This window comes from Vigna umbellata, chromosome 4 (assembly GCF_029865625.1).
Source record: "Vigna umbellata cultivar VRB3 chromosome 4, Vumbellata_1.0, whole genome shotgun sequence".
In the NCBI taxonomy this organism is placed as follows: Eukaryota; Viridiplantae; Streptophyta; class Magnoliopsida; order Fabales; family Fabaceae; genus Vigna; species Vigna umbellata.
The window spans coordinates 56,271,400-56,297,862 of record NC_142168.1 but is presented as its reverse complement, the minus strand read 5'-3'; the positions used below and the strand labels follow the sequence as shown (position 1 = coordinate 56,297,862).

The following is a 26,463-nucleotide window of genomic DNA, read 5'->3' as shown; positions in this document are numbered from 1 at the left end:
TTACTTGTTTGAGAGCAACCAAAGCTGCCACATTAAACTACCTTGTGTTCTTTCAAATTTTTGTTTTGTTGTTCCCTTTGTATTGCCTTTTGATTTTCTTTTTCATTCTTGTAAGTTGGCCATTTCAAGCAAGTGAAGTGGAAGAGCTCATAAGTGTTCTTCTCTCATTTGCTAACTTGACTTAAAGTCTCATCTTTTTTAAAATTGGTAGACGGTGAGTGTGTCTTAGATCCAAAAAGTCTAAGCCTCACCTAGGAGACCTCACCTTTGATTTGGTTTTAATTTTTTGCAAGTTTCGCATAGGAAGTCTTAGAGTCCGACTTTAGAGTCTAAGGTTTCTTTCTTTGTGTTTGTTTGTCTCCATATATTTAGTGAATTTAGAAGTGATTTTGAATTAAAGACTTTTAGTAAGTAACTAAGGCTATATTTGGCAAGGCAAGACTTGGTACTTAAGCGACCTACAAGGTCCACCTCTCTTACCTGGAATATTGTCCTCAAGTGAACTCTCTTAGTCTTTACTTCAAGAAAATTTTTAAGTTCATAAAATGTCTGGAAGACATTCCCTAGAATTAATGAGGAACCTAAAGAACAATTTTGTTTTCAAACTCTTGTCAATCAACTCAAAGAAATTGAAAGGAAAATAGGGCAAGAAAAGATTCAAAGAGAATTACACAATGCCATGGTTACTAATGAGTTGAAAATGCTAAGAGATGAACAAGTTCAATATAGGGAGAGAAGCCTGAGTGTAGAATCCCAAAGTGAGCAAGAAAACTTAAGAGTAGGAGATTACTATCCTTCTTCATCAAGAAGGCGTAGGCGTGACTATGAAAATCCTCCTCCTCCTCCTAAGGAAGTCAATGTGGTATTGCCTCATTTTCATGGGAAAGATAACATTGAGGCTTACCTTGACTGGGAAATGAAAGTAGAGCAAATATTTGCTTGTCAACAAGTGTCGGAGGAAAGGAAAGTCTCTCTAGCTACCCTTAGTTTTCAAGGGTATGCAATGTATTGGTGGACTGCTTTAGTCAAAGAGAGAATGAGACAACAACTTCCTCCCATTAAATATTGGAATGAACTCACAGCTGCTCTCAAGAAAAGGCACATTCCCTCTTACTATAAAAGGGAGCTTATGGATAAGCTCCAAAGGTTGCAACAAAAGTCTATGTCTGTTGAAGGCTATAGACAACAAATGGAGCTATACATAATGAGAGCAGGGATCACAGAGGCAGAGGAAACTACTTTAGCTAGATTTTTGAGTGGGTTAAATTTGGACATAAGGGATAAAGTTGAACTTCTACCTTATAGAGATTTGAATGAACTTGTTCAAATGTGTATAAAGGTAGAACAACAAAATCAGCGAAAAATTTCTGCCAAAAGATTTCAGTCTCCCTTTGAGCCGAAATTTACTAAAGCAAAAGAACCCCTCAAACCTCTAGCCAAAATAGTTGAAAAGCCAAACAAAGAGTCCTCTTCACACACTCGCACAAGTGATATAAAGTGTTTCAAGTGTTTAGGTAGGGGTCATATAGCTGCTCAATGTCCTACTAAGAGAACTATTCTTTTAAAGGGAAAGGACATCTATAGCAGTGAAAGTGAATCCCCTACCAGTGATAGTGAGAGTGAATCAGAAAAAGAAGAGGAAGTGTTTGCGGATGATTGTCAACTTCTCATGGTAAGAAGGGTGCTTAGCAGTCAACCAAGTCTGGAACAACTATCACAAAGAGAGAACATTTTTCATACAAGGTGTAAAATTCAAGAAAACTATTGTTCTCTCATTATTGATAGTGGTTCTTGCTGCAATTGTTGTAGTACCAGACTAGTTGAAAAACTGAATCTTGCTGTAATACCCCATCCCAAACCTTATAGACTTCATTGGCTAAATGAAGATGGGGACATTACAGTCAAGAATCAAGTTAAAGTGGCTTTATCCATAGGGAACTTCAAAGATGAAGTTGTTTGTGATGTAGTTCCTATGGAAGCTTGCCATGTGCTATTGGGAAGACCATGGCAATTTGATCATAACACTATACACCATGGTCTTACCAATACCATAACTGTGCACAAACAAGACAAGAAATTTGTGCTTCAACCTTTGACACCTACTCAGGTGGCACAAGATCAAGCACAAATGAAGTCCGCTAGGGAACAGGAAAAGAAACAGAAAAAGAAAAAAATGCCAAAACAACAGAGCGGAGAAGTCATAGAGTCCAGTGTTACTTCCCACAAGGTCACTCAACATGAAGTTCTTTTAAATAAAAAGACTTTAAACAATACACTTCAAGTTGAGCAACCTTCATACCTTCTTCTTTGCCAAGGAACACTCATCTGCACATCTAGTGAGACTCAGACTAATACTCTTTCTTTGGCAATACAAAAGCTTTTGAAAGAATTTGATGATCTATTTCCCAAAGAAATTCCAAATGGGCTTCCACCATTAAGAGGGATAGAACATCAAATTGATTTCATACCAGGGGCAACTCTTCCTAATAGGCCTGCCTATAGGACTAATCCCCAAGAAACCAAAGAAATTGAGTCACAAGTCCAAGAATTACTAGATAAAGGTTTGGTTCAAAAAAGCCTAAGCCCCTGTGCTGTACCAGTGTTGTTGGTGCCCAAAAAGGATGGGAAGTGGCGCATGTGTTGTGATTGTAGGGCTATCAACAACATCACCATAAAGTATAGACATCCCATCCCTAGACTTGATGATATGTTGGATGAATTACATGGGGCTCAAATTTTCTCAAAAATAGATCTTAAGAGCGGATATCACCAAATTAGAATCAAAGAAGGTGATGAGTGGAAAACTGCTTTTAAGACTAAATTTGGGTTATATGAGTGGTTGGTAATGCCTTTTGGTCTTACAAATGCCCCAAGTACATTCATGAGGCTTATGAATCATGTTTTAAGGGACTGCATTGGGAAGTTTGTAGTTGTGTACTTTGATGACATATTGGTATATAGTCAAGATTTGCAAAATCATGAAAAACATTTGAAAGCTGTTCTAATAATTCTTAGAACCAATAAATTGTTTGCAAATCTTGACAAATGTACTTTTTGTGTTGATAGTGTCATCTTTCTTGGCTTTGTAGTCAATAAAAGTGGGGTTCATGTTGACCCTGAGAAGGTAAAGGCCATTCAAGAATGGCCCATACCAAAGAATGTAGGAGAAGTTAGGAGTTTCCATGGATTGGCAAGCTTCTATAGACGATTTGTGCCTAACTTCTCTAGTCTAGCTTCACCTCTCAATGAGTTGGTGAAAAAGGATGTTACTTTCATTTGGGGGGACAAACAACAAAGGGCTTTTGAGTTACTTAAAGAAAAGCTTACTCAAGCTCCCATTCTAGCTCTGCCAAATTTTGCCAAAACTTTTGAGCTAGAATGTGATGCTTCTGGACATGGAATAGGTGCTGTGTTATTACAAGAAGGACACCCAATTGCTTATTTTAGTGAAAAACTTCATGGTGCCTCTTGTAATTACCCCACCTATGACAAAGAACTTTATGCTCTTGTGAGGGCTCTTCAAACTTGGGAACATTATCTTGTTTCCAAGGAGTTTATTATTCATAGTGATCATGAATCACTAAAATATCTGAAGAGCCAACACAAGTTGCAAAAAAGACATGCTAAGTGGTTGGAATTCATTGAACAATTCACTTATGTTATCAAATACAAGAAAGGAAAGGCTAATATAGTGGCAGATGCTTTATCCAGAAGAAACATTTTACTAGCCACTTTAGGAGCTCAAATTCTTGGATTTGATAACATAAAAGAATTGTATACTCAAGATAGTGACTTTGCCACCTTATATGAGGAATGTTTGCAAAAACCACAAGGAGGATTCTATGTGAGAGATGGGTATCTTTTCAAAGAGGGTCAAATTTGTATACCTCAAGGCTCACAAAGAAAACTCCTTGTCAAAGAAATGCATGAGGGAGGGTTGATGGGGCATTTTGGGGTTGATAAAACCTTAAGCATGCTAAAAGAGAAATTCTTTTGGCCCCACATGAGGAGAGAAGTCCAAAGGCATTGTTTCAAGTGCATTACTTGTTTAACATCCAAATCTAGAGCAATGCCTCATGGTCTTTATACTCCCTTACCCATTGCTTCAACTCCTTGGGAAGATATTAGCATGGATTTTGTCTTAGGACTACCCAAAACATCAAGGGGTTTTGATTCTATTTTTGTGGTTCTGGATCGTTTTAGCAAAATGGCTCATTTTATACCATGCCACAAGATAGATGATGCAAGCAATGTGGCTAGGTTATTCTTTCGAGATGTGGTTAGACTTCATGGACTACCTCGAGTCATCATTTCTGATAGAGATTCAAAATTTCTTAGTCACTTTTGGAGAACCTTATGGTCTCGATTAGGAACTAAGCTTTCTTTTTCTACTACTTGCCATCCTCAAACAGATGGTCAAACTGAAGTAGTAAATAGATCTCTATCCACTCTATTACGAGTAGTCCTCAAGGGTAACCACAAATCTTGGGATGAGTATCTTCCACATGTGGAGTTTGCTTATAATAGGGTAGTTCATCGAACTACAAAAATCTCTCCTTTTGAAGCTGTATACGGTTTTAATCCTCTCACACCTATGGATTTGATTCCCTTACCTTCTTCACATGATTTTGTTCATCAAGAGGGAATCTCTAAATCCAAATTCATTAAAACTTTTCATGAGAAGATTAGTAACCAAATACAACAACAAAGTGAGAGATATGCTAAGTATCATAATAAAGGTAAAAAGGAAGTCATTTTCAATGAAGGTGACTTAGTTTGGCTTCATCTTAGAAAGGAAAGATTCCCTATTCAAAGGAAGTCCAAATTAAGTCCTAGAGGAGATGGTCCTTTTAAAATCCTTAAGAAGGTCAACAATAATGCTTATCAATTAGACCTTCCAGCCGAGTATGGTGTCCATTCTACTTTTAATGTTACTGATCTTCGTCCTTTTGCAGGATTCAATACAGATGATGCTTTGGATTTGAGGACAAATCCTCTTCAAGGGGAAGGAGATGATGACTTAGGACATGGACCCATCACTAGAAGTATGGCTAGAAGAATTCAAGAAGAGATTGAAGATGTAGACACAACAGGACACGTTCTTTTCCTTCAATTTAAGTGGAATTTGGAGACAACAAGAGAAGGGTAAAACTGTCCAGTTGATGGTCAAAATTGCTAGCTGCACCACCCCTTTTTACTGCGCACACCACAACAGCACATCCGTTCCTCCACACCATTAGCTCACATGCTGCTTTGGTTTTAGGCACATTTTTATTAAATGTTTCACATTTTACACATGGTTAATGTGCTTTCTCGTTGCAGCTCCATGAATCTCCTATAAATTCATGGTAGCCACCATTGTAATGACACTTTTGATATATGGAATTTTACTTTGCTGATGCATTTTCCAGCACCTAAAACTCTGCCCAAAAGTCACTCCAAATTGAGCTTTCCCTCTCCATCTAGCTTCCTTCCAATGGAAGGCCTCCTGAGCTAGTTATCCACTTTCCAAAAACAGCTCCTCTACCATCAACTATGCCACTGCACTTCCATTCTTCTTCTCTGCTGCCATCTCTGAAATCAACGTCTGCACTGCATTTCCAGTCTTCTTCTCTGCTGCCATCTCTGGATCTAACCTCCCGCTGCATTCAATCCTTCCTTCTAGCTGGAGCAACTTCATCATAAACTCTCAGAACATGAATCAATTTCAAATTCAGAAACAATATCAACCACAGATTCAGATTCATGTTCAGTGCATGGAGAATAAACATACGAATTTGATATCAAAAATTGATTCTCATCATGCAGAGAGGAAGAATTAAAAACAGACTCATCAACAATACAATCACCAACATACCTATCAACAGCATAATCATCGACAGCATAGTCAAAATTAGGTATGTTTTCCTCCACTTCCCTAAAGATTGGAAAAGTGGTGGAAGATGAAAATTGTCTACCTGATTCAAAATTACTGCTTATACCTGCCTGGTCCTCAAGATCTTCAGCAGTCTCCTCAGGTGCAAGAGTGGGGCCATAGGGCGATGGGAAAGTAGGTGGCGCAACAATAAGCTCATGACTCTTCTCCCCATCTTCTATGTTGATGCCACTATCATCATTAGGAATTAGAACAGTCTGAAATGGTGATTCCTCTAAATCTTGAGACTGTTCCTGATTGAGTTGAGTGGTCATCTGCCCTATCTGATTGCTCAAACATTGAAGGTGTGCTTGATGGACAAATTTATGAACACCAAATTATGATGTCACAAACTTGTTTTCAATCGGCAAGTATGACCGAATCGTTCAAGTAATAAAACTTGGTAAGACCAAGTATCGTTCTTCCCAAAGGACTCACGGCCTAGTTTAGTTATGTGATTTCTTAATTAACTAAGACTTACAAACGAATTAATTGAGGTTTAAAATGCAAGACAGAAAATAAACATGTATGCATGAATTGTGATCAATGGCAAAAAGCAAAAGATAAACACTTTCAATGAAATATAGATATGAATATGTTGTTGGGGGTCAATTTCATCTTATCCACTCTCATATATTTTTAGGAATTCAACAGTCAAATCATCATTGTTAATGCCACTCTCTAATGTACCTTTCCAGAAGGCTTCTCCCTAATCACGAGTTCATACAATTCCTAGCATTCCTAATGATCAGTTCATAAGTGCAGGAGCTTAACGACAACCAATATAAAATTGGGAGAAATTCCCCGGATCTAGACTTCCCCGTACGTGCCCGTATCGACAAAACCAATAATCATGCATCGAATGAGTTAAACAATGCAAGCATTAAGCAAAGAGGAAAAACCCTAACTAATGATGAAAGAAAGCATAAGTCTTAATTAAAAGATGTAAAAACAGATTCCATATATGAGAGTTTCACAAGATTACATTCATTCCCCAACAAACATACAGAGTTTAGTTCACCATATTCATGGTGAACCTAGATGAATTACAATGAAAGAATGAAAGAATAAACCCTAAAAAGGTGAAGAGGAAGCCTCAGCATCCAAGATCCTCCTTCAAAGGGGTGGAAGAGAGAGTGTTTGCCTCGTTCCAGCCAAAGATACCTAACCCTAGGAAACCCTAAAGCTTAAATACCATTCGTAAATTACAAAAAATTAGGTCCAAGCCCATTAAAGTGCCGTTCAGCGGTAAAATACCGCTCAGCGGTAAGTGCGTGTCTTGCTTTCTCCCCTCAGCGTCCATTTTGCCCCTCAGCGGACCTCCCGCAAGCTCCTGAGTGCCGCTCAGCGGTAAACTGCCGCTGAGCGGTGACTTCGGCTTCTCCTTTTGCACTTTTTATTGTCTTTTCTTATTTCATCTCTCTCCTTCTTCACTTCTTTCACCAAATTCACCTTAAAACCTGCACAAAAACACTGAAATCAAGCATAAAACTGTCCAACTCTCTTATTTCTAAAAATATGAAGAAAAGCATGATTTCAAGCTAGTTTCTAAGTGTAAAGGTTGCTTTTAGTGTCAATTTTAATCATGAAAATAACAGTTTTTCAACTGTTATCACAACCCCAAACTTAGAACTTTGCTTGTCCTCAAGCAAACAAGATGTAACTCTATCTTCAACCAATTCATATGATGGTTCACTCATTCTAAAAATCTTCTTTCAAGATAAGTAAAAACTTCAATTAAACTTATGACCAATATTTCAATCAAGATGTGCACATGCTTTAGTGTTCACAAAGTCATTTAAATTCCAACAAATGCTATTCTTCATGAATGATCAATCAATTAATCATGGATGTTCATGTGTTAATGGAATATCTCCTCACTAGGTAAAGTGTTTCACTCACACACAAGTGTATAAGAGGTAATCACTCATTCACTCTACTATTACAATGTCACATGAATTAACTTTGCCTTTCATTTTACCACAATCAAAAATATTCACAAGCATGCATCATCACAAGGACTTTTCAATGACTTATAATGTGGCTGGGCTAACAAGAAAATTGGTTTTTCTGGATCACAAAATCCTTGAGTTAATAGAATCATAACAACACAATCATCTTATTCATTCCCAACTTTCTTTTTGCCTTTGCATTGAGCTTTGCTTCTTTTTCTTTTCTTTTCTTTTTCTATGCATATTCTTACTTTTTAGCTCTTAGCTCAATGCTTTTCATGTTTTCCCAACAACCCCAAACTTGAACATTTAACAATACCACACAAGATCTTCTACTTAACTCAAGGTAAAGATTTTTCAATCAAAGGTTTCAGTGTATATTCAAGGCTAAGGGTTCAAAAGGATTGAACACAAAGTGTTCTCTTTTAGTGGGCTAACTTTATGAATTTGGCCAATAAAAAGGTTTTCAACAAATGGCCTTGATTATGTGATGCAAAACAAGCAATTGATTCAATCATAGAAAACCTGGGCAAAATCATTCATGCTTTCAAAGTAATAGCATTCAACAATAACAACTCTGGAGCTCAAAATCTCACATATAAGCTCATTCACATTTGACATACACATCCTGCTTAATTTCACAATCACAATCATGATATCATGCATTTGTTCACAAAGCTTGTGAATCACCTGTATAAGCATTTTAATGTGCACATCATCTCAACATCAATTAATCATAAGCATCATTCAGTATTACTTATCACACAATCACAGTTAATAGCAAACCATCACAAGAAACCAGGTTTCAAATAGAGTACATCAAACCCTAATCTAAAAACAAAAACAAATAAGTTCAGAAAACTTAAACCACAAAAGCATAATCATATGATAGCATTTATCAGTAAATGCTATCTCAGCTCCTCATCAGTCTGAGCTGTCCTCTGTATCTTCTTCTTCTTCCTCATCTTCAGCATCTTCAAATGCATCATCATCATCAACTTCATCTTCTTCCATCTCTCTAGCCGAAGCTTCAGCTGCTCCAGCTCCTCCTCCATGCACTGGCTCCTCTGGCCAAGCTACCACATTATGGAATTCATCCATAGTCCACCTGTGGGCTGGAGGTGTATCATACATCCCCACAATCATCTCAGCAGTGGCCACCTGCCCTCTGTGAATGGACTGCAACTAAGCACCTATAAGAGACATATACATGTCCCTCATCTGGAATGGTTCTGCTTCATGTGTATCAGCAGATGTCTGGCTCTGTGCTGGCCCTCTCTCTCTACGAGCCCGGCGTGGTGGAACTGGCTGAGCTACATCATCACCTCCACAGTACTGTCTATAACAGGCCTCATCAATAGCTTTTCTTGGCCTTTCAAATGGTGGAGCAGAAGTGTCCACCCCAGCTATCTTGCAAAGGTGCGTGATCAAAGAAGGATGTCCTAGTGGTGCTTTGTTGTTTGAAGTATTGGCGCACACACTAATCTCATCAGCTATCACATGCCCAATATTAACATTCAAGTTTCTGATAGCACAGTAGATGAAGAATGCCCTACTAAGAGTAATATCTGACACATGTGAACATGGCTGAATGTTGGCATGAGAAAACGCCATCCAATACTTTGCAAGAGGAGTCAAATCTGTCCTCCTAATGTTAACCACTGAGCCAGATCTATTCCTTTGGAAGTGTCCTCCAGGTATAAACAATACTCTCTCCACATCCTCATAATCAGCACCTTCCTCCATGCAAAGAGCAAACTGGCACTGCTCACCAGCCCACACAGTGTCCAGGAAGTTATTAATAGAATCAGGATCATACCTAATAACATGGCCTCTGACATAGCCCAAATAATTCTCCGCTGGATAATCACCAATCTTCTTTGCATTGGTGTAAAATTCCTTAACCACAGCTATGTTAGCAGGTGCAGGATAAGTGGCTAGCTTTACCCAGTCATTCCCTAAAACTTGCTCTCCAAATTGAGGAGCAAGGTTAGGTATCATTCCAACCTTTCTCTCCATCAGAAGTCTCCTATCCTGAACCACTTTAAAGTGCTTCTCATGTTTCCTAGAGAGGAACCTGCTAGATTGGGGTTGCTCTGGTTCCTTTTCCTTTCTCTTGGTTGCCATGGTTTTCAATCTTTTTCCTGATGAGGATGTCATTCCTACATTCAAAACACAAACAAAACCACAGAACATGATGTTAATCATTAGTAAAACACAGAACACAACTCCTTTCGAAGCTAAACCACCGCTGAGGGCCAGAATTCCCCCTCAGCGCCACCAGTACTACATTCCAGATCACACAAAACCAGAAAAATCAAATCTGGCAGAGTGTCGCTCAGCGGCAGTTTACCCCTCAGCGGTAACTCTGCAGAGTTTTGAAAAACCTCTTTTAAAGCTTTCCTAACTCCACCCAAATGCAATTTTCAGTTTTCCAGTTCATAATCATGCAGTTTAATCGGTTCAAACATCAAATATATCATCAAATCATGCAAAGAAATCAAAACCCCTAAATCTTCATGCTTTGACAATCATATTCAAAATCAAAAACCCTAGAATGAACAAAATGCATTTTACTTACTTGGGTGGAGATACTAGATGCAATGAGAATGCTTCCAAGCTAGAATGCTCTCTTCCAACCCCAAACTTTGATGGCACACTAGTGAAAAAGTGAGTGGAAGAGAAATTTTCTTAAGAGGGAAGAGTGAAAAGATGTGGAAAACCTTGGAGAAGGTATGTGGGAGTGTTTGTGCAGAGAAAAATCTGAAAGTGTGAAAGAATACGCAGCTTAGGGTTTAAAAATACCCTAATGGGCTCGGGTTCCCGCTAAGGGGAACTAAAACCCAATCTGCGAGAGTACCGCTCAACGGTAAAGTACCGCTCAGCGGCACTTTCGTGATGTGTTCTTCTCCTTCTTTTCTTAACCTACGTGCCTCCTAAACATGCCCCTCACTGGCTCCCTGCAATTCAATGTTCAAAATGCTTATGCAAACCCTAACTAAAACAAATCAACAAAAATATTCAATCAACTGGGTTGCCTCCCAGGTAGCGCTTGTTTAACGTCACGAGCCTGACCCAAAATCCACCAACACCCTTCAGTAGGTGCAAAATTTTCTTACCAACACCCATCAGTAGGTGTTACAAGCCATATGTATCCTTCAGTAGATAATTAACCACCTAGCATCCTTCAGTAGATGCTATATCCAACAAAATAATTACAAAAATAATGTCACAAATTAAAAATTACAAAACCAAATAATCAAAAGTTTTAAATTCACTGGGTTGCCTCCCAGCAAGCGCTCTTTTAATGTCATTAGCTTGACCCAATAAAGTTCAAGTTCCATCTTCTTTATAGTTGATGTTGTCATTCCACCAACTCCTCAGCTGTTTCCTTTGAACTGTTTTGGTTCTTCTAGAATATGGAGACTCTATCTCTATCATCTCCTTCTCTTTAAAGCCCTTCACAACCCACAACTTGTTCTTGATTCTAACAGGTGTGCCAAGTTGGAGTCTTCTTTTCTTCCAGTCTCTAGGAATTTCTTCTCCTCTTCCAATCTCTTCTTCCTAGGGTACCTGAAACAACAAATAATGGTTACCTGAAACCTCAAGATTTTCATTCTTTACGGCTAGTCATGGGTGCATATCGAAATGCAGCTTTATAACTAGCTTCTTCCTCCTTTGCTTGCAGTCTCATCTTTGAAGACATCTACCACCACTCTCTCCTCTCTATCCTGGAGCACCACTATACCTTCATTTACATCTATGATAGCCCTGGCCGTTTTCATAAACGGTCTTCCAAGTATGATAGGTATCTTCTCGGTCTCCATCTTCATCACCACAAAGTCTGCCAAGAACTGAAGTTTGCCAACACAAACTATAATGTCCTCTACAATCCCACATGGCTCCTTTGAAGATCCATCGGCCATTACTATTTTAACCTTTGCAGGTTTCACTTTAACATTGCCGATTTGCTCCAGTAAAGAATAAGGTATCAAGTTAACACTTGAACCTAAATCAAGAAGAGCTTTCTTTACCTTTTTCTTCCCTATAGTACAAGGGAATAGAAAAACTGCCTGGATCTGATGCTTTAGAAGGGAATGACTCTTTCTTAACAGTTATACACTCTTTTACCTCATCATCTCTACGTCTCTTCTTTGTAGAGATTTCTTCATCAGATTTTTTGTAAACTGTAATTTTCTGTAGAATATGTTCCCAAGGTGCTTCATTATCCACCATTCTGAATAATTCTGTGAAGTCCATTTGTTTCTCTTGATTTATTGGAAAAGGAAAATTGTTTTTGCTCTCTATTTCTCTTCTTTCTTCTGTTTCTCCTTCTTCTAACTCAATTATCTCTTCATTCACACTCTTTACCACTTTGCACTCTTCTCTAGGGTTAACCTCAGTATTAGCCCCAAAATTTCTATTTGGCCTTTCTTCCAATTGCTTGGTAATCTGACCCATTTGAATCTCCAAATTCTTTATAGCAGCTTCAGTGCTCTTTTGAGAAGATTCAGGTTTTCTGTATGAATTGCTGAAGAGTTTCTTCCAACCTTGTTGATCTTTCATTAAGCATAGATAACTGTTGCCAAAAAGGTTGGTTGTTGCTGCTGCTTATTATATTGATTTGCTTGCCCTAGTTTGTCCTTGACCAATGCTTGGATGTGGTTTCCACCCTTGATTGTAATTCCCTTGACGATATGGAAATTGATTAGCCATGAAATTAACATCCTCCACGGCTTCCACTGGAAAAGCACATTGACCATTGATATGATCACCTCCACATAATTCGCACAACTGGGTTTGTACCTGTGCAGCAGTTTTCAACTCTTTAGGTAATTGTGCAAGAGTTTTAGTCAGAGTCTCCAGCTGTTGAGTTAGAATTTTATTTTGAGCTAGCAAGGCATCATGTGTCTGTACTTGGAGAACCCCTTTTTGTTGCATAGGAGCTCCTCTTTCACTGTTGAGCTCATTATCCACTAGTAGCCATGTTGTCAATGATTTCTATAGCTTCCTCTGGAGTTTTCCATTTAATATTGCCTCCTGCTGAGGCATCAAGCATCATCTTGGTTTGTGAACCAAGCCCTCCAAGGAAAGTTAAGACTACTTCCTGTTCTTCAAAGCCATGCGTGGGTGTTTTTCTTAGCAGACTTTTGTATCTATCCCATGCATGCCCCAGTGATTCTTCCATGCCCTGCTTAAATGAAGATATCTCTTGCTTGCCTTTTGTCACCTTTGATTGTGGAAAGTACTTGTTCAAAAACTTTGTTACCACTGCTTCCCACTCTGTGAAACTTCCTTCTGGAAAAGAGTTCAACCAAAGCTTAGCATTGCCTCCCAATGAGAAAGGAAACAAACTAAGTTTAATTGCTTCGTCTGGCACCCCATTGATTTTCACTATGTTGCAAATTTCATTAAATGTAGTAAGGTGCTCATATGGGCTTTCATGAGATAACCCATTAAATTGATTGCTCTTCACCAGTTGGATCAGTGCTGGTTTGACCTCCATATTAGGCTGCATTGACTCTAGGTCTAGCTATGTTGTTAAAGTGTTGAGGTCCAGCTATATTGGTGTAATCAGCAAGAGTTCTTCTGATATTATTATTCTCCATATTTTCTGTGCTATTGTCAGAACCTTGTGGTGATGGTTGAAACAGAGTTTCCGGAGGAGGGAAAAGTTCTCTAGATGTTCTGATTCTTCTCCTCCGTCTACTGTCTTCTAATCCTTCAAGCAGAAGGTTCTGTTGTTTTCTTGCTCCTAGTTCGAATTGCCTCCTGCATACACAAGAACACAAAACCCTAGAAAAGATTTGGTTAGCACAAAAAGATATAAGAAAGATATAAGATTCAGAAAATAAAAACAGAAAACAGAAAAACAGAAAAATAAAATAAAATAAAATAAAATCCAATAAAATACAAACTAAAAAATAAAACAGAAAATAAAATAAAATAAAATAAAATTCGAAATTTAAATTAAAAATAAAAAAATAAGTCAAAGATAATCAATAATCACACAAATTAACCAGTTAAACCACGAGTCCCCGGCAACGGCGCCAAAAACTTGATGGACAAATTTATGAACACCAAATTATGATGTCACAAACTTGTTTTCAATCGGCAAGTATGACCGAATCGTTCAAGTAATAAACTTGGTAAGACCAAGTATCGTTCTTCCCAAAGGACTCACGGCCTAGTTTAGTTATGTGATTTCTTAATTAACTAAGACTTACAAACGAATTAATTGAGGTTTAAAATGCAAGACAGAAAATAAACATGTATGCATGAATTGTGATCAATGGCAAAAAGCAAAAGATAAACACTTTCAATGAAATTATAGATATGAATATGTTGTTGGGGGTCAATTTCATCTTATCCACTCTCATATATTTTTAGGAATTCAACAGTCAAATCATCATTGTTAATGCCACTCTCTAATGTACCTTTCCAGAAGGCTTCTCCCTAATCACGAGTTCATACAATTCCTAGCATTCCTAATGATCAGTTCATAAGTGCAGGAGCTTAACGACAACCAATATAAAATTGGGAGAAATTCCCCGGATCTAGACTTCCCCGTACGTGCCCGTATCGACAAAACCAATAATCATGCATCGAATGAGTTAAACAATGCAAGCATTAAGCAAAGAGGAAAAACCCTAACTAATGATGAAAGAAAGCATAAGTCTTAATTAAAAGATGTAAAAACAGATTCCATATATGAGAGTTTCACAAGATTACATTCATTCCCCAACAAACATACAGAGTTTAGTTCACCATATTCATGGTGAACCTAGATGAATTACAATGAAAGAATGAAAGAATAAACCCTAAAAAGGTGAAGAGGAAGCCTCAGCATCCAAGATCCTCCTTCAAAGGGGTGGAAGAGAGAGTGTTTGCCTCGTTCCAGCCAAAGATACCTAACCCTAGGAAACCCTAAAGCTTAAATACCATTCGTAAATTACAAAAAATTAGGTCCAAGCCCATTAAAGTGCCGTTCAGCGGTAAAATACCGCTCAGCGGTAAGTGCGTGTCTTGCTTTCTCCCCTCAGCGTCCATTTTGCCCCTCAGCGGACCTCCCGCAAGCTCCTGAGTGCCGCTCAGCGGTAAACTGCCGCTGAGCGGTGACTTCGGCTTCTCCTTTTGCACTTTTTATTGTCTTTTCTTATTTCATCTCTCTCCTTCTTCACTTCTTTCACCAAATTCACCTTAAAACCTGCACAAAAACACTGAAATCAAGCATAAAACTGTCCAACTCTCTTATTTCTAAAAATATGAAGAAAAGCATGATTTCAAGCTAGTTTCTAAGTGTAAAGGTTGCTTTTAGTGTCAATTTTAATCATGAAAATAACAGTTTTTCAACTGTTATCACAACCCCAAACTTAGAACTTTGCTTGTCCTCAAGCAAACAAGATGTAACTCTATCTTCAACCAATTCATATGATGGTTCACTCATTCTAAAAATCTTCTTTCAAGATAAGTAAAAACTTCAATTAAACTTATGACCAATATTTCAATCAAGATGTGCACATGCTTTAGTGTTCACAAAGTCATTTAAATTCCAACAAATGCTATTCTTCATGAATGATCAATCAATTAATCATGGATGTTCATGTGTTAATGGAATATCTCCTCACTAGGTAAAGTGTTTCACTCACACACAAGTGTATAAGAGGTAATCACTCATTCACTCTACTATTACAATGTCACATGAATTAACTTTGCCTTTCATTTTACCACAATCAAAAATATTCACAAGCATGCATCATCACAAGGACTTTTCAATGACTTATAATGTGGCTGGGCTAACAAGAAAATTGGTTTTTCTGGATCACAAAATCCTTGAGTTAATAGAATCATAACAACACAATCATCTTATTCATTCCCAACTTTCTTTTTGCCTTTGCATTGAGCTTTGCTTCTTTTTCTTTTCTTTTCTTTTTCTATGCATATTCTTACTTTTTAGCTCTTAGCTCAATGCTTTTCATGTTTTCCCAACAACCCCAAACTTGAACATTTAACAATACCACACAAGATCTTCTACTTAACTCAAGGTAAAGATTTTTCAATCAAAGGTTTCAGTGTATATTCAAGGCTAAGGGTTCAAAAGGATTGAACACAAAGTGTTCTCTTTTAGTGGGCTAACTTTATGAATTTGGCCAATAAAAAGGTTTTCAACAAATGGCCTTGATTATGTGATGCAAAACAAGCAATTGATTCAATCATAGAAAACCTGGGCAAAATCATTCATGCTTTCAAAGTAATAGCATTCAACAATAACAACTCTGGAGCTCAAAATCTCACATATAAGCTCATTCACATTTGACATACACATCCTGCTTAATTTCACAATCACAATCATGATATCATGCATTTGTTCACAAAGCTTGTGAATCACCTGTATAAGCATTTTAATGTGCACATCATCTCAACATCAATTAATCATAAGCATCATTCAGTATTACTTATCACACAATCACAGTTAATAGCAAACCATCACAAGAAACCAGGTTTCAAATAGAGTACATCAAACCCTAATCTAAAAACAAAAACAAATAAGTTCAGAAAACTTAAACCACAAAAGCATAATCATATGATAGCATTTATCAGTAAATGCTATCTCAGCTCCTCATCAGTCTGAGCTGTCCTCTGTATCTTCTTCTTCTTCCTCATCTTCAGCATCTTCAAATGCATCATCATCATCAACTTCATCTTCTTCCATCTCTCTAGCCGAAGCTTCAGCTGCTCCAGCTCCTCCTCCATGCACTGGCTCCTCTGGCCAAGCTACCACATTATGGAATTCATCCATAGTCCACCTGTGGGCTGGAGGTGTATCATACATCCCCACAATCATCTCAGCAGTGGCCACCTGCCCTCTGTGAATGGACTGCAACTAAGCACCTATAAGAGACATATACATGTCCCTCATCTGGAATGGTTCTGCTTCATGTGTATCAGCAGATGTCTGGCTCTGTGCTGGCCCTCTCTCTCTACGAGCCCGGCGTGGTGGAACTGGCTGAGCTACATCATCACCTCCACAGTACTGTCTATAACAGGCCTCATCAATAGCTTTTCTTGGCCTTTCAAATGGTGGAGCAGAAGTGTCCACCCCAGCTATCTTGCAAAGGTGCGTGATCAAAGAAGGATGTCCTAGTGGTGCTTTGTTGTTTGAAGTATTGGCGCACACACTAATCTCATCAGCTATCACATGCCCAATATTAACATTCAAGTTTCTGATAGCACAGTAGATGAAGAATGCCCTACTAAGAGTAATATCTGACACATGTGAACATGGCTGAATGTTGGCATGAGAAAACGCCATCCAATACTTTGCAAGAGGAGTCAAATCTGTCCTCCTAATGTTAACCACTGAGCCAGATCTATTCCTTTGGAAGTGTCCTCCAGGTATAAACAATACTCTCTCCACATCCTCATAATCAGCACCTTCCTCCATGCAAAGAGCAAACTGGCACTGCTCACCAGCCCACACAGTGTCCAGGAAGTTATTAATAGAATCAGGATCATACCTAATAACATGGCCTCTGACATAGCCCAAATAATTCTCCGCTGGATAATCACCAATCTTCTTTGCATTGGTGTAAAATTCCTTAACCACAGCTATGTTAGCAGGTGCAGGATAAGTGGCTAGCTTTACCCAGTCATTCCCTAAAACTTGCTCTCCAAATTGAGGAGCAAGGTTAGGTATCATTCCAACCTTTCTCTCCATCAGAAGTCTCCTATCCTGAACCACTTTAAAGTGCTTCTCATGTTTCCTAGAGAGGAACCTGCTAGATTGGGGTTGCTCTGGTTCCTTTTCCTTTCTCTTGGTTGCCATGGTTTTCAATCTTTTTCCTGATGAGGATGTCATTCCTACATTCAAAACACAAACAAAACCACAGAACATGATGTTAATCATTAGTAAAACACAGAACACAACTCCTTTCGAAGCTAAACCACCGCTGAGGGCCAGAATTCCCCCTCAGCGCCACCAGTACTACATTCCAGATCACACAAAACCAGAAAAATCAAATCTGGCAGAGTGTCGCTCAGCGGCAGTTTACCCCTCAGCGGTAACTCTGCAGAGTTTTGAAAAACCTCTTTTAAAGCTTTCCTAACTCCACCCAAATGCAATTTTCAGTTTTCCAGTTCATAATCATGCAGTTTAATCGGTTCAAACATCAAATATATCATCAAATCATGCAAAGAAATCAAAACCCCTAAATCTTCATGCTTTGACAATCATATTCAAAATCAAAAACCCTAGAATGAACAAAATGCATTTTACTTACTTGGGTGGAGATACTAGATGCAATGAGAATGCTTCCAAGCTAGAATGCTCTCTTCCAACCCCAAACTTTGATGGCACACTAGTGAAAAAGTGAGTGGAAGAGAAATTTTCTTAAGAGGGAAGAGTGAAAAGATGTGGAAAACCTTGGAGAAGGTATGTGGGAGTGTTTGTGCAGAGAAAAATCTGAAAGTGTGAAAGAATACGCAGCTTAGGGTTTAAAAATACCCTAATGGGCTCGGTTCCCGCTAAGGGGAACTAAAACCCAATCTGCGAGAGTACCGCTCAGCGGCACTTTCGTGATGTGTTCTTCTCCTTCTTTTCTTAACCTACGTGCCTCCTAGACATGCCCCTCACTGGCTCCCTGCAATTCAATGTTCAAAATGCTTATGCAAACCCTAACTAAAACAAATCAACAAAAACATTCAATCAACTGGGTTGCCTCCCAGGTAGCGCTTGTTTAACGTCACGAGCCTGACCCAAAATCCACCAACACCCATCAGTAGGTGCAAAATTTTCTTACCAACACCCATCAGTAGGTGTTACAAACATAGTATCCTTCAGTAGATACTTAACCACCTAGCATCCTTCACTAGATGCTATTTCCAACAAAATAATTACAAAAATAATGTCCACAAATTAAAAATTACAAAACCAAAATAAAATCAAAAGTTCTTAAATTCACTGGGTTGCCTCCGAGCAAGCGCTCTTTTAAGGTCATTAGCTTGACCCAATAAAGTTCAAGTTCCATCTTCTTTATAGTTGATGTTGTCATTCCACCAACTCCTCAGCTGTTTCCTTTGAACTGTTTTGGTTCTTCTAGAATATGGAGACTTTATCTCTATCATCTCCTTCTCTTTAAAGCCCTTCACAACCCACAACTTGTTCTTGATTCTAACAGGTGTGCCAAGTTGGAGTCTTCTTTTCTTCCAGTCTCTAGGAATTTCTTCTCCTCTTCCAATCTCTTCTTCCTGGGGTACCTGAAACAACAAACAATGGTTACCTGAAACCTCAAGATTTTCTTCTTTACGGCTAGTCATGGGTGCATCTCGAAATGCAGCTTTATAACTAGCTTCTTCCTCCTTTGCTTGCATCTCATCTTTGAAGACATCTACCACCACTCTCTCCTCTCTATCCTGGAGCACCACTATCCCTTCATTTACATCTATGATAGCCCTGGCCGTTTTCATAAACGGTCTTCCAAGTATGATAGGTATCTTCTCGGTCTCCATCTTCATCACCACAAAGTCTGCCAAGAACTGAAGTTTGCCAACACAAACTATAATGTCCTCTACAATCCCACATGGCTCCTTTGAAGATCCATCGGCCATTACTATTTTAACCTTTGCAGGTTTCATTTTAACATTGCCGATTTGCTCCAGTAAAGAATAAGGTATCAAGTTAACACTTGAACCTAAATCAAGAAGAGCTTTCTTTACCTTTTTCTTCCCTATAGTACAAGGGATAGAAAAACTGCCTGGATCTGATGCTTTAGAAGGGAATGACTCTTTTTTAACAGTTATACACTCTTTTACCTCATCATCTCTACGTCTCTTCTTTGTAGAGATTTCTTCATCAGATTTTTTGTAAACTGTAATTTTCTGTAGAATATGTTCCCAAGGTGCTTCATTATCCACCATTCTGAATAATTCTGTGAAGTCCATTTGTTTCTCTTGATTTATTGGAAAAGGAAAATTGTTTTTGCTCTCTATTTCTCTTCTTTCTTCTGTTTCTCCTTCTTCTAACTCAATTATCTCTTCATTCACACTCTTTACCACTTTGCACTCTTCTCTAGGGTTAACCTCAGTATTAGCCCCAAAATTTCTATTTGGCCTTTCTTCCAATTGCTTGGTAATCTGACCCATTTGAATCTCCAAATTCTTTATAGCAGCTTCAGTGCTCTTTTGAGAAGATTCGGTTTTCTGTATGAATTGCTGAAGAGTTTCTTCCAACCTTGTTGATCTTTCATTAAGCATAGATAACTGTTGCCAAAAGGTTGGTTGTTGCTGCTGCTTATTATATTGATTTGCTTGCCCAGTTTGTCCTTGACCAATGCTTGGATGTGGTTTCCACCCTTGATTGTAATTCCCTTGACGGTATGGAAATTGATTAGCCATGAAATTAACATCCTCCAAGGCTTCCACTGGAAAAGCACATTGACCATTGATATGATCACCTCCACATAATTCGCACAACTGGGTTTGTACCTGTGCAGCAGTTTTCAACTCTTTAGGTAATTGTGCAAGAGTTTTAGTCAGAGTCTCCAGCTGTTGAGTTAGAATTTTATTTTGAGCTAGCAAGGCATCATGTGTCTGTACTTGGAGAACCCCTTTTTGTTGCATAGGAGCTCCTCTTTCACTGTTGAGCTCATTACCACTAGTAGCCATGTTGTCAATGATTTCTATAGCTTCCTCTGGAGTTTTCCATTTAATATTGCCTCCTGCTGAGGCATCAAGCATCATCTTGGTTTGTGAACCAAGCCCTCCAAGGAAAGTTAAGACTACTTCCTGTTCTTCAAAGCCATGCGTGGGTGTTTTTCTTAGCAGACTTTTGTATCTATCCCATGCATGCCCCAGTGATTCTTCCATGCCCTGCTTAAATGAAGATATCTCTTGCTTGCCTTTTGTCACCTTTGATTGTGGAAAGTACTTGTTCAAAAACTTTGTTACCACTGCTTCCCACTCTGTGAAACTTCCTTCTGGAAAAGAGTTCAACCAAAGCTTAGCATTGCCTCCCAATGAGAAAGGAAACAAACTAAGTTTAATTGCTTCGTCTGGCACCCCATTGATTTTCACTATGTTGCAAATTTCATTAAATGTAGTAAGGTGCTCATATGGGCTTTCATGAGATAACCCATTAAATTGATTGCTCTTCACCAGTTGGATCAGTGCTGGTTTGACCTCCATATTGGCTGCATTGACTCTAGGTCTAGCTATGTTGTTAAAGTGTTGAGGTCCAGCTATATTGGTGTAATCAGCAAGAGTTCTTCTGATATTATTATTCTCCATATTTTCTGTGCTATTGTCAGAACCTTGTGGTGATGGTTGAAACAGAGTTTCCGGAGGAGGGAAAAGTTCTCTAGATGTTCTGATTCTTCTCCTCCGTCTACTGTCTTCTAATCCTTCAAGCAGAGGTTCTGTTGTTTTCTTGCTCCTAGTTCGAATTGCCTCCTGCATACACAAGAACACAAAACCCTAGAAAAGATTTGGTTAGCACAAAAAGATATAAGAGAAGATATAAGATTCAGAAAATAAAAACAGAAAACAGAAAAACAGAAAAATAAAATAAAATAAAATAAAATCCAATAAAATACAAACTAAAAAATAAAAACAGAAAATAAAATAAAATAAAATAAAATTCGAAATTTAAATTAAAAATAAAAAAATAAGTCAAAGATAATCAATAATCACACAAATTAACCAGTTAAACCACGAGTCCCCGGCAACGGCGCCAAAAACTTGATGGACAAATTTATGAACACCAAATTATGATGTCACAAACTTGTTTTCAATCGGCAAGTATGACCGAATCGTTCAAGTAATAAAACTTGGTAAGACCAAGTATCGTTCTTCCCAAAGGACTCACGGCCTAGTTTAGTTATGTGATTTCTTAATTAACTAAGACTTACAAACGAATTAATTGAGGTTTAAAATGCAAGACAGAAAATAAACATGTATGCATGAATTGTGATCAATGGCAAAAAGCAAAAGATAAACACTTTCAATGAAATATAGATATGAATATGTTGTTGGGGGTCAATTTCATCTTATCCACTCTCATATATTTTTAGGAATTCAACAGTCAAATCATCATTGTTAATGCCACTCTCTAATGTACCTTTCCAGAAGGCTTCTCCCTAATCACGAGTTCATACAATTCCTAGCATTCCTAATGATCAGTTCATAAGTGCAGGAGCTTAACGACAACCAATATAAAATTGGGAGAAATTCCCCGGATCTAGACTTCCCCGTACGTGCCCGTATCGACAAAACCAATAATCATGCATCGAATGAGTTAAACAATGCAAGCATTAAGCAAAGAGGAAAAACCCTAACTAATGATGAAAGAAAGCATAAGTCTTAATTAAAAGATGTAAAAACAGATTCCATATATGAGAGTTTCACAAGATTACATTCATTCCCCAACAAACATACAGAGTTTAGTTCACCATATTCATGATGAACCTAGATGAATTACAATGAAAGAATGAAAGAATAAACCCTAAAAAGGTTAAGAGGAAGCCTCAGCATCCAAGATCCTCCTTTAAAGGGGTGGAAGAGAGAGTGTTTGCCTCGTTCCAGCCAAAGATACCTAACCCTAGGAAACCCTAAAGCTTAAATACCATTCGTAAATTACAAAAAATTAGGTCCAAGCCCATTAAAGTGCCGCTCAGCGGTAAAATACCGCTCAGCGGTAAGTGCGTGTCTTGCTTTCTCCCCTCAGCATCCATTTTGCCCCTCAGCGGACCTCCCGCAAGCTCCTGAGTGCCGCTCAGCGGTAAACTGCCGCTGAGCGGTGACTTCGGCTTCTCCTTTTGCACTTTTTATTGTCTTTTCTGATTTCATCTCTCTCCTTCTTCACTTCTTTCACCAAATTCACCTTAAAACCTGCACAAAAACACTGAAATCAAGCATAAACCTGTCCAGCTCTCTTATTTCTAAAAATATGAAGAAAAGCATGATTTCAAGCTAGTTTCTAAGTGTAAAGGTTGCTTTTAGTGTCAATTTTAATCATGAAAATAACAGTTTTTCAACTGTTATCAGTGCTCTGTTCTCTTGCTGAAACTGAAGGTTCTGCATGGTCATCTGCTCCAACAACTCCTGCAATGTAAGCTCAGAAGTAGAAGGTTGAGGAGCTATCTCGGCAGACTCATAAAGTTGCAGCTGTTGTTGTTGCTGGACTGGCGGAGGCATACAAGCATTCTGAGATGGTGCTTCCTGATATTGCTGTGGAGCATCATACCATCCCAAACTAGGGTCATTCCATCCAGGATCGTTGCTGTAACCATACTGAGCGGGGAAGAATTCATCCAAGAACATATGCTTAAGATCTTCCCAAGAAGTGATAGATCCTGGAGGAAGACAATACAGCCAATCCCTTGCTGCTTCTTGTAATGAATGTGGGAATGCCCTTAAGAACATGTGATCAACCGGTACATGTGGAGGCTTCATTGAAGAGCAAATGCTGTGGAATTCCTCCAAATGTCTGTGTGGGCATTCACCTGCAAAACCATGAAACTTAGGCAACAAATGTATCAGTCCAGTCTTGAGAACGCAATGAACATCATCCTCAGTAGGTGGAACCGGTTCCCAAAGAGAACTCTCAGAAGTCGGAGGATGAGCTATATTGCTCTCAACATACAAATCAGCAGAATATGAATCACAATCAAAGTAACATGCAGAAGGAGAATCATAACCAGAGGCACTGGCAGAATAAGCAGTATTCACAAAATCAAAATAGGTAGACATGGAAAGAGAAGGGGAAAGGTAGAAAGGGAATGCTAAAAATTACGAAACAAACAAAACACAACACAATTGAACATGTGACACGTACACACAAAACAAAACATCACATCACAAGACAAGACAAAACACAACACACACTAACACAACAAAAGACCTAAGACCGAACCGTTGGTCCCCAGCAACGGCGCCATTTTGATGAGAGGGTCGCACCTCCCAACAAAAGTTGTACATAAAAGAATGCAGTATAGTAATAGGAAGTGACTCCTAGATCGTCTCTCAAGGACCAATTTGGGTTCAGTCTCAGATCAACACGAAGAGGGGGGTTTTGTGATTTTGTTTTGTTGCAAAAAAGAAACTTAAAGTTAAAATTAAAATTAAACACAACCGAATTAAAAACGGTGAAGTAAATTTCAAAACAGTAAAAACCGAACGGTAAAAGACATCAAAATCAAATATACGCGAAACATTAAATGTGCAGAAAACGTAAAACATTAACGCATAATTAAAAGCATCAGTAAAAACAAACAGTTAAAAATTAAATCGCAGACAAACAACATCAGGGATCAAATTGCAGTAGAATCAATTACAACAGCTAAACAAAAACGGTAAACTGATCTGGAAATTTTAACAATAGAAAACGAAACCAACTTTGCATTGAATTTAAATTGTGCAATAATTTAGTAAAGCAAACAAGAAAATTAAAATTGAAACATGCACACCACTTTGCCTCAACCGTAGTCCTCCATCAGAGTGTTTCCTCCTTCACGTTTCAGCTCCTACTATCCAGTTCCAGCTCTTGGTGTTCAGCATTCTCTCGGTCCTGCTCTCCTTCCAAACTCTCTACTATTTACTCGTACTCTACTCATTGAAACGTACACTGCTGAAAAGTTACACCACACTACCCATTGGAACTACACTGCTGGAGCTCCATCCTACACTACTGCCTCTCTTCTACTGGAGCCTAAAAACTACTAGAACCCTCAGCAACTCACACGGCTCTCTGCCCCTAAAATACCATGCACACCTATTACTCTCAAATGCAAAAGAGTTCATTTTCTTCTTCAAAACATTAACACCGCACATGTATATATTAATTAAAGAAAGACAATAAAAGATATCTCACTACTGGGTTAGTACACTCCATTCTCCAAGAAAATAATTGTTTAACCTTCCTCCATGTGTGCAGCCGTGACAGCATTGGAATCTAAAGAATAAAAGAGTACTAAATGCAAAAGTGTTGAATCCTTGTTCATTCAACGAAAAACTAAATGGAACGTTCCAGCCCTTGCACAAAAAATAAAATTGGAAAAGTATCTCTCATTCCTCATGAAACCAGCGTGTGGTGGCTGGCGCATGCCCCACGTCCATCTCCCTTTTTTTTCTAATTGAAGTGTGTTGCAGCTTGAATAAATCTGTCACTCCCAAAATCAATCATGTGCTTTCTTTGCTACTACCCGTAACCCTCCATGCTTTCTTTCTTTCTTCCGCTCTACTCCCTTTCCCCTGTTGGCTGCAGCTCTCGTGACTACATATTTTTAAAGCCAAAAAAAAAAAACATTTTTATAGGTGGCGGCTGGAGCTTCCTGATATCCCATAAAACCAGCCCTAGGCCGAGACACTTCAACCTGCTGGAGCTCTCTCCTGTAAATGCATCAACGCTGCTGCCTCCTCTTTGCTCATGGGCCGTGTGCTGCTGGATGAGCGTGAAATGCTGGATGTAACCCCTCCTCATACGTGGATTGCTGCTGGACGTTCTTCTTTCTTTTTCCTTCCTGCACCCCCTTCTTTCTTAAACAATGTTCCAATTAATCCCCCGTGGCAGCTAGAACTCCCTATTCTAAAAACTGTGTACACCCCTCTTCAAGGACGTGGCTTCCCTATGTTTCCTAGCTGCTGACTTTGTCCTCTTTGCTGGATTGTGCAGGCCGTGAACTGCTCTTTCTCTTCTGTACCTCCATTCCAGTACCGCTTCTCTTGTGGCCTCTCATACCTCCATGTCTTGCTGGCCATAGCAGTTACTAGGCCGTGCGTGACAGCACGTCTAAACTGCTGGACCAAGCTTGTCTTTTCCGGACGTGCACGCCCGCTGCTTAACGTGTTGGTGCGTCTCCAGCCCTTCTCTGTCCGCGTGTTCCTTCACTCAACATAATCACCGCTTCTTTATTGGAAGAAAGGAAGAGAAGCTTCACATCCCTGCTGCTTCTGCTGGATGTGAATCAGCCTGTGTTGCTCCCTGCTGGCAGCGTTGGTTCGTTTCTGGATCACCACATCTCAACGTGCTTCTGGAATCAACACCTCCTCGGTTCAAGCATTCCAGCCAGCATCACCGCTTCCTCTGCCAAATGAAATCACCGTTCAGCAAGAAGAATGAATTCAGCCCTTGTTTTCTTCCTCAGCGTGCATCCTCTTTCTTCCGTAAGTGATTTCTTCAAAGTTAGCTGGATGGAAGTTGTTGGATTAGCTGGGAGCGTGACTGCTGGACGTGTTCAGCGCTTCTGCTTCATGCCACCGTGAGCTTTCTCTTGGACCGTGGTGGACCTCGCTAGACGTGAACGCAGACACCAATGATGCCTCCTCTTCTTTTCTCTGCGTGAATCCAAGCTTAACCAGCTGCTGCACCCACAAGCTTCTGCCTGCTCTCGGAGAAGTGTTGGTGCTGCTGGATGCAGGCCGGACACCACTCCCCTTCTTGCTAGACTAGCTGGGCCTTGCTGCTGCCTGAAGTTGGTGGACTGTGCATGAGTGTGGCAGCCATGGCTCTTCACGTGCGTGGCCTCCTCTTCCAGCCATCTTTTTCTATGTGTTGTATCCGAGTGTCCAGAGAGTAGTGGCTGGAGCTTCCCAAAATGAAAGATG

The 26,463-nt window shown here is 39.1% G+C and overlaps 1 protein-coding gene across 1 annotated transcript; it reads left to right on the top strand.

Annotated features, from left to right (window-relative positions):
* Window positions 1–916: 916 nt before the first annotated feature.
* On the top strand, window positions 917–26,030 carry LOC148200647 (uncharacterized). The gene is made up of 5 exons (XM_088113018.1): window positions 917–2,336; window positions 3,894–4,337; window positions 4,956–5,098; window positions 25,532–25,632; window positions 25,721–26,030. Exons 1-5 carry the CDS (start codon window positions 917–919, stop codon window positions 26,028–26,030), a joined length of 2,418 nt encoding a protein of 805 aa, XP_087969144.1.
* The last annotated feature ends 433 nt before the right edge of the window (window positions 26,031–26,463 follow it).